Source organism: Galeopterus variegatus, unplaced genomic scaffold (genome assembly GCF_000696425.1).
Source record: "Galeopterus variegatus unplaced genomic scaffold, G_variegatus-3.0.2 Scaffold24533, whole genome shotgun sequence".
NCBI lineage: Eukaryota > Metazoa > Chordata > Mammalia > Dermoptera > Cynocephalidae > Galeopterus > Galeopterus variegatus.
The window spans coordinates 1-8568 of NW_007750644.1; the positions used below are offsets into that span (position 1 = coordinate 1).

The 8568-nt window shown below is 60.1% G+C and overlaps 1 protein-coding gene across 1 annotated transcript; it reads left to right on the forward strand.

Annotated features, from left to right (window-relative positions):
- Positions 1 to 2180: 2180 nt before the first annotated feature.
- Positions 2181 to 6952, forward strand: LOC103583582 (LIM/homeobox protein Lhx5; the record flags this gene model as incomplete). The annotated part of the gene is made up of 4 exons (XM_008564859.1): positions 2181 to 2850; positions 4870 to 5093; positions 5799 to 6076; positions 6787 to 6952. Coding segments are annotated over exons 1-4 (841 nt in total), but the record flags the coding sequence as incomplete, so codon positions are not given.
- Positions 6953 to 8568: the final 1616 nt, after the last annotated feature.

Genomic DNA, 8568 nt, shown 5'->3' on the forward strand with positions numbered 1-8568 from the left:
CAGCGGAGCCTGGGCACCTCTCTCCTCTCAGTTCTTATTTCTTTCCATCTCTGCCCTCCAGAGCTCAAGGATCGTCCATGCCCCAGATGGACAGGGCCAGGTGTGGCCAGAAACTGCAGTTTCAGTTGGAGCTCTGGGAGCCTCTCTGGCCCAGTCCTGGGAGGCCAAGCCAGATCTATCCTGCTTGTTTCTGCCTAAGCCCGGATTTAACTGGCCTCACTACTATGCTGTGTAGACAAGCTGGAGGATCAGGTAACAGGACCAACAGGCAGAAGCTGCCCAGGTTGGGGACTCCTTTTCCAGAGACCCCCCTAATGGGTCAGTGCTCCACCCAGTGACCAGCACCCATCAGTTCCCTGTCCCCAGCGAGACCACCTCCCCTAGAGAATATGGGGAACAGTGCTAGACCTTAAGAGGAACAGGGGAACCAGTGGGCATCTCTGTATCCCCAAACAAACACCTACAAATCCTGCTCCTCTTCAATCCATGAAGGTAAGTGCTGCTAGGAGTACACACACATACATACCCCCCAAAACCTACAGAAGTCGAATAAATGAAAATACTGCTGTCCACACAAACACACACACACACACACAGGCACACACATAGTGATGGGCACACAAACACAGATCTACAAACTTCTGCACTCACAAACATACACAACCCAGCCCAGTCACATACACACTGGGTCTCAAGCACGCACACGCTCACCTACACAGAAACACACACATACAGATTTTTTTAAAGGACACCTTCACATCAATGTTAGCACACACCACAATCTTACACAAGTGCACACTTACAGATGCAAACACTCTCACATTTGTGCGGTCTCAAGTAACCATACACACATAGACACAGATCAACATAAATAAAAATAAACACATCAATACACACAAACATTAGCAGGACCACACACAGTTATAAACACGTAAATCTGCACACAAAAAATACACATACCAAAATGCATTCACACACGATTAATTACTAACACACCAGAAGCAGATGCAAAAATGCAATTCTCAAACAGCGAATGTGTACTAGCAAACTCAGTAAATACACGTTCACAGCCAAGCCTTAGCACAAACACTCCTTTAGCTCCAGCGCTTGGGGCCAGGACCCCTCGTCCCTCTTTCCAGGAGCCAAGCAAATATCCCCGCCGGCCGCGCATTTCCGGCCTCCGCATTTTGGAGCGCCCGGTGGCCGGTGGCCTGGCCGGGTTGGCCCCAAGGGAAAGGGGGCCTGGTCCCTTCTTCCCCCCCCCCTCAAATCCCCACCACCACCCCCCACACACACACACACAAGTTCCCACCACCCTCGGCGCCCTCCGGAGCCCGAAACACATGTGCGCCTCTCCTCCTTCGCTCTGTGAGGGGCTGAACTCGCACACACAGCCCGCACGCCGCGTGAGTGCAAACAGCGCCCACACAGACGCTAGCGTCCCCTGCCATTCACCACGGTGCCCCGACTGGCTGACCCGGGATCTGGAAGGTGCGGCGAGGAAAGAAGAGACTTGGCTTGCGCCACCTCTGAGCTGTCTGCGGGAAGACCCGTCCACTCTGGATCTCCCTTCCTCCCTCCACATCTCCTCCAGAGCCCCTTGAGCGGCGAGCTCAGGCCTGAAATTCCGAAGTTCCGGACCAGGCCAGATGACACCACTCGCCCCAACCTGGGCCTGGGCACGGGCCCCGCGGCTAGGCGGGGAAAGCTACCCAAGCCGCGCGGCCTCAACTCTCTCTCCATGAGAAAGGCCCGGCTGGGCCCCAGCCCGGTGTATGACAAAAGGAGCCCGGCGCGCTCGGGGAGCCAGAGAACCGCGCTGACGCAGCTCCAGGGCGCGGACCCCAGGGGCGCGAGTGTGGGGGAGTCCAGTATGGGCGCGTTGGGCTGGGGAGGGGGAGGCGGACATAGAGCGCGCTCCAGGCCTTGGGCAACTTCTCCAAGTTCCAGGGATGGCGAAGGGGGCGGGGGTCCTTCCCCGACTAGGCCTTGGAACCCTGGCCCCAAATATTTGTGAGGAGAGAGAGGAAGAGAGACGCATTTTCGGATCGCGCGGCCCCCGCCCCCCAGCCCCAAACTGGAAGGTAAATACTTACTTAGCCTCCGAACCAGGTACAAGCTAATACTCAACAATACTGATGCCTTGTTTTTTTTGCTCTGTGCGGACCGCAACGCTGTAGCCAATTTAGATATGCTATAAATTTAAGAGGTTGCCATGACCACGGCGCGCCCATTGGCCGCCGGGCCCCCTACGTGCCGCGCCACGTCACCAAATCTGAATAAGGATGCGCGAATTAGGCGGCGGCCAGACAAAGATGAGGATCGGGACTGCTTGAAAGTGGGGGAAAGTGCCGGCGCCTCCGCCACCGGGGAAAGCCGCTCCGCAGCGCCGAGGCCAACAGCCACCCGAGACACCTGGGGGAGCCCGGAACAAGCGCCGGCGCGCGCGGCCCGTGGCATGAGGTTGTGAACGCCACCACCTCCCACTCCACTCTGGGCAACCCAGCTCCAGGCCAGCGATCGCCCAAGGACTTGACCGGCTGAGTCTTGGTCCGGACCGGACTCGCCCGTGTGGCGGCCGAGACAAGAGGCGGAGCGCAGGGTCGGGGCCGAGAGGCCCGAGGGCCAGGGGCCCAAGGGGAGGGTGAGGCGGCCGGAGCCGCCGGGGCTCGGGGCTATGATGGTGCACTGTGCCGGCTGCGAGCGGCCCATCCTCGACCGCTTTCTGCTGAACGTGCTGGACCGCGCGTGGCACATTAAATGTGTGCAGTGCTGCGAGTGCAAAACCAACCTCTCGGAGAAGTGCTTCTCTCGCGAGGGCAAGCTCTACTGCAAAAATGACTTCTTCAGGTAAGAGGCCGTGCCGCCCTGCTGCCTGCGCGCCTGCCCCGCGCGCGCTCCACTGGGGCGCTGGGGAAGGGGAGACCACGAAACCCATCCCAGCTCCAGGGCCCACAGGCTTAGATGGGGATTGGGGCAGCACTTTGCTCTCCTCCTGTCCTGGGTCCAGGAAAGGGCCCCAGCCCGGGCGGAGGAAGAAGGACGCTGCTTCGCTGCCTCACGTTCGCTCCTCCAGGCCAGCTCGGAGCGGTGGTGGGGCACGGGGAGGAAGCCCTGATAAACTTGCTCTCCACTCATCTCTGCCCCTTCCCGGCGGCTGCAACCCCTGGACAGAAGCTTCAAGGCCGTTGCGAGAGAGGAAGGATTTTTGCCAGAGTTAGGGGTGGCTGGAGGCTTTTCCCTCCAGGCAGAATTCGTGAGCCCAGAGGCTGCCCTCCCGGACAAACAGAAACTTCTCAGCTCCAGAGGGGGCCCAGCCAGGAAGATCTCCCCTGGTGAAGGTGGGAGGGAACATCCCCCTCCTCACCCCCCAACCCCTTAAACATTTTCACCCATGTTGAAAAGCACAAACGAAACCGAAGCTGAGAATCAGGACCTCCCAGGTCTAGCCTGGGCTGTGTCACCTATCCCCTCTCCCCAGCCCGGGCGGGCCCTCAGGTGGGCCAGGGTAGATCACCTTTCTGGGCCTCAGTCTCCCCAGCTGGGAAATGCTGAGGAACCGCCTTTGCCCGTCGGCTTTTCGGCAGCTTAGCGCTGCCTGCTTCCACCCGGAGCCCAGCGCCGGCTTTGTGAGTGCGAATTCCGGGCGAGGAGGGGAGGGGGGCGTGCTTAACACCGCGGAGAAAGGCAGCCCGCCGGCCCCAGCGGCTCGACACTAGGGAATTTGAATAGGAGAAAATGTCAGCCGCGCCTTTACACGTGTAAACTCCCCGGCCCCGGAGGCCCGACGCCCCTAATGTGGCGGTGCTTGCAAAGCGCCTAATGATTTTTGATAAGGTGCATATGGCCAATTACGCTGCCGGATAAGGCCAAAAGTGACTTATGGCTTCTAATGCCCTCACTACATCAATGTCACCCAAATTCGCCCTGTTTAGAGATGTGGGTGTGAGTAGATGTGGGGTCCCCCGAGTCCTGGGCCCTTCCCCACCCCCCAACCTTCACCTCACCCCTCCCCTTGGGGGTCTACACTACCCTTTGGGGGAAGCTGGCTTTCTTCCTGAGCTCAAGGAAAAAAGAAAAGGAATTAGATCAGGAACGCGGGAAAGAGGAGATTGAGAAATCCCGTGTCCTGGCCAGGCAGGGTTTAGGATTGCCTTCTATTCACATTCTCCCGCTGCCTGCCAGTGCCAGAGATTTAGGGGTGCTGAAACTCAGTCCCTGCTTTCCAGAGTCCACCCCTCTGAGGCCCTGCTGCTCACAGGCCCTGACCAGTTCCAGCAGGTCCCAGAGTGAAGGTTGGAAAGCCTCCCAGTTGGCTCTGGAAACCAGTGAGGGACGGGTTCCCTCCTTCCTGCTCAAGTTCAGCCCCAGGGAGGGGCTCCCCACCTCATTGCTGGGACCAGCTGGCCAGGCAGATTGACCCTACTTGGGCCCCAGCAGCCTAAAAAGAATCCAGGAGGCAAGGTCAAGAAGTGGTCCAAACCCAGCCTGCCTGGCTTTAAATCCTTCATGGACTCCAAAACCGAATTTGCCTGGAGCAGCCCAGGCAGGTCTGGCAGGGATGTGGGGGAGTGGGAGGCATCTTGGGACTCTCTGAGCCCTCCGCTTGGCTGAAGGCTGCACCTACTGCTCACCCTTTCACAGCCTGGTGGAGTCTGAATAAACCCGATGGAGGGATGGCCAGTCCCAGTCCCAATAACAGCCCAGGATATTTGTCCCACTTCCCCTGCTCTGGCCAGGTAGAGCAGGATTGGGGTTCCTGTGGAAATGGGGGCCTCTTGGAAGCCAGGGCAGATGGGAAGAGGTCTGGGGCTGGAGAAGACTGGACACCAGACCCACCCCGCAGTGAAGGACACCTTGTGTCCGCAGGCGCTTCGGCACCAAGTGTGCAGGCTGTGCACAAGGCATCTCGCCCAGCGACCTGGTGCGCAAGGCCCGCAGCAAAGTCTTCCACCTCAACTGTTTCACCTGCATGGTATGCAACAAGCAGCTGTCCACCGGCGAGGAGCTGTACGTCATCGACGAGAACAAGTTCGTGTGCAAAGACGACTACCTGAGCTCGTCCAGCCTCAAGGAGGGCAGCCTCAACTCAGGTATAGAGGCCTCCGCCCCTCTCTAGCCTTGGGCCCTAGTACCCTCCTGCCGTCCCAGCCTGGCACTCTCCACTCTGCTCCCTGTGTGTGGTCTGTGCCCAGCTTGGAGCTGATTACTCAGGCTCACCCAGCAAGCAATCCTAGGGCAAAGCCAGGGGGTTAGAGGCTGGGGAAGAGGGACAGCGTTTGGAGCCAGTCCTACAGGGGAAACGGGAGCTGACAGCTCTGCCTGCCCTCCTTCAATTCAGGAGACTTTTCCAAGTTGTCCTCCTCCCCTAATTCGGAACCACACAATTCACCCTTCTGTGTCATTTGAGCTCCTGGTAATTTCTAGGTGCACTGGAAGGACACTAATTGGGGCCTGGAGGAAGGGGAGAAGGGAGAGGAAGATCCGAGGCCTGGGGACATCTGTAGCTCCCTCTGTCCCCTCTCCAGGAAGGCGGGGTTCCTGGAGGGTGTGCCCCCCTTACCCAGGCAATCGCTGAGATGTGCTGAGAGGGCTTAAGAAAGGCCCTTCCAAAGGCCCAGCCCCGCCTGAAGAGAGTGGGCGGGCGCCGGGTCCCTGGAGGAGGGGCTGTCGCAGGTTTGGGAGGGAACCCAGCGCGGCCGGAGGTAGCCTGGGCCGGCTGGAACCGGTCACTGGATTGGAGAGGCGCTGGGCCGCCGCTGACGCCGCTGTCCCCTTCCCGATTCGTCCGCTCGCAGTGTCATCCTGTACGGATCGAAGTTTGTCCCCGGACCTTCAGGACCCATTGCAGGATGACCCCAAGGAGACGGACAACTCGACCTCGTCGGACAAGGAGACGGCCAATAACGAGAACGAGGAGCAGAACTCGGGCACCAAGCGGCGCGGCCCGCGCACCACCATTAAAGCCAAGCAGCTGGAGACGCTCAAGGCCGCCTTCGCCGCGACGCCCAAGCCCACGCGCCACATCCGCGAGCAGCTGGCGCAGGAGACTGGCCTCAACATGCGTGTCATCCAGGTGCGGCCCGGCAGGGTCACCCTTCCCCATCCCGCTGCGTCCGGGAGCCTGGAGCCTCGGGGGAACCTCCTATCCAGCCCCCTTGGCTAAGAGCGTGTCGGGTTCTGGTCTAGGGGCAGACGGTGAGCTCGAGGTCGGGGACAGCTGGGCACCTGCCTGAGGTAGGGGACTTTGAGCCAAAAGATTCAATCTAGCCCCGCCGTCCTCCTGGCGGTGTGCTTTTGAGCGGGTCGCTTCACCTCTCCGAATTGCACCCCCGACCTGTTCAAGGAAGGGTTTTAAGCCACTCCGGGGTCCAGAACCCCTCCCTTCCGCCCATCTCTGAGCAGAGAAAGAGGCGACGTTCTTCACATAGCCCCTCCCTGCGCCGATGCGCGGGCAGACAGACAAACGGCCAGAGCCCGGCTCGGGAGCCGAGGGGCCGAGGCGAGAGCCAGGCCGGGCGGGAGGCCTTTATGAAGCCGTCAGGCCGCGGGCCAGCCGAGGACCAGGAAACCCCAGTCTTTATGAGTCGCCCCACGGGTCCGCGAAATCCTTCACCCTTGGCTGGTTCTCCGAGGCCCCTCTCGACCCCTCCCGGACTAATCCTGCCCGGCCCCCGCCTCAGGGGACTTCTGGTGCGGGAGAGGCGCTAGGACCCAGCGGGGCGGCCCGGGGAGGGAGGGGAGGGAGGTCCGACCCCGAGCTCACAGCCCCCTCCGCTGTCCCAGGTGTGGTTTCAGAACCGACGGTCCAAAGAACGCCGGATGAAACAGCTGAGCGCGCTGGGCGCCCGGAGACACGCCTTCTTCCGGAGTCCGCGGCGCATGCGTCCTCTGGGCGGCCGCTTGGACGAGTCTGAGATGTTGGGGTCCACCCCGTACACATACTACGGAGGTAAGGGGCGCCCAGGGACGCGCTGCTCCGCACCTCGGCCCGCGCCGTTCTGGAGGCGGAAGGCGCAGGGTCCGGCCCACGCGCTTTCGGCCGTCGCCGGGGGAACCCCTCCGTTTCTCCGTCCAGGTCACACAGACATACACAATCATGGACTCATGGACGCGCGCACATTCACCCACAGATACCTGCTTAACACAGGGACTCACTCACCCAAGCAGTGCTACACACATAAACGCACAGGGAATACACAGTGCCACACACATCCTCACCCACGCAGGACACGTGGGCGCACTCCCACACACACTTGCGTTCAGAGACCTCAGGGACACACATCTAGGCACACTATCACAGACAGGTACATTCCACCACCACCCCCCAGGTGCCCTCACTGAGATAAACCGAGAAGGAGAGACCCACGGACTCTCACACTCCCTCGGTCATACTAAAGCCTGCACTGGCAAATCCTTGCGCACCGTGCCCCCACGGACACACAGCCTTGCTGCTGCCCTTGCCCTTGCGCCTGGTGTATTTGGCATGAAGCCGATTCCAAGCACTGGAGAGCAGCGCTGGGGGAAGGGATGGGGCTCTGGATCCACTTCAGGGCGCCTGCTCACTAGCTTCGAAGGCAGCAACCCCTGTTCCGCGGCAGGGACTGTGCGCACAGCATCTAGCAGTGTTAGCCCAAATGTCAGCAGGTGCTCTAGGCAGGACTCTGGCCCATCCTCCAGCCGCAAATATGCACGGGGTTCATCGAAACTGTGTGTGCCGGGGTTGGACCAACCCCAGATGTCCACTCTCCGAATTGGGGGCTGCAGAAAGACAGGAGCCCAAGTTTGCAAACAGGGAATCCTGAAGTTGTTACCAGGCTCAGGCCAGCGGTGAGCTTTCCGTTTGGTTCAACGCTTCTCCTCTCCTCCTCCCTTCTTTCTCTCCCTCCCCCTCATTTCCCGCACACTGGATTGGTGACCATCCCAACTCCCCCACTACCATAACAACTCCCCCACCCTGATTTTTTGAGCTCCTTGCTCCCGGGCACTGCAGCACTGGCTTAGCGTCCTACCTTCCCAGATCTGTGGACCCCCAAAAGCACCATCCTCTCTGTCCCAGAGCCTCTCAATTTGGGGAGCCTCCAGGAGTACCTTTGCCTGAGAGGTATGTGCACTTCTGAGTTGCTCTGTTCCCGTATGCCTGCTCAGAGCTAGTGGCCCAGGTTAGGGACAGACACTTCTCCTAGAAAAGTGGGTTCGATGGCAATGCACGGACCGGGAGGTGGGGCAGGTAAGAGAACCCCATACCTGCCTGGCACATCCCGGACACTTGAGGCCTACGAGGTTAGATCCTGAGACCCGGCCAGGTCTCCTAGAAACTGTGGGCAAAATGCGAGGCTTTTTTCCTGGGAGAGGTCCTGGGGTAGCAGGGGCAAGTTTCGAGAGCTGCAGCCGCACAGCCCTGGACTGCCGGTGTGGTGGGCGGGTCCTCCGAGGTGTTCACTGCCAGGCTTTCTTCACCTTACTTTGCCTCCTTCCGCACAAAATCTCTCCTCGGAGCAGCGAGGTGGTGGGGGCGGTACCGGCCCGGAATTTTTCCCCGCCTGGTTGATTAACCAAGGTTTCCCC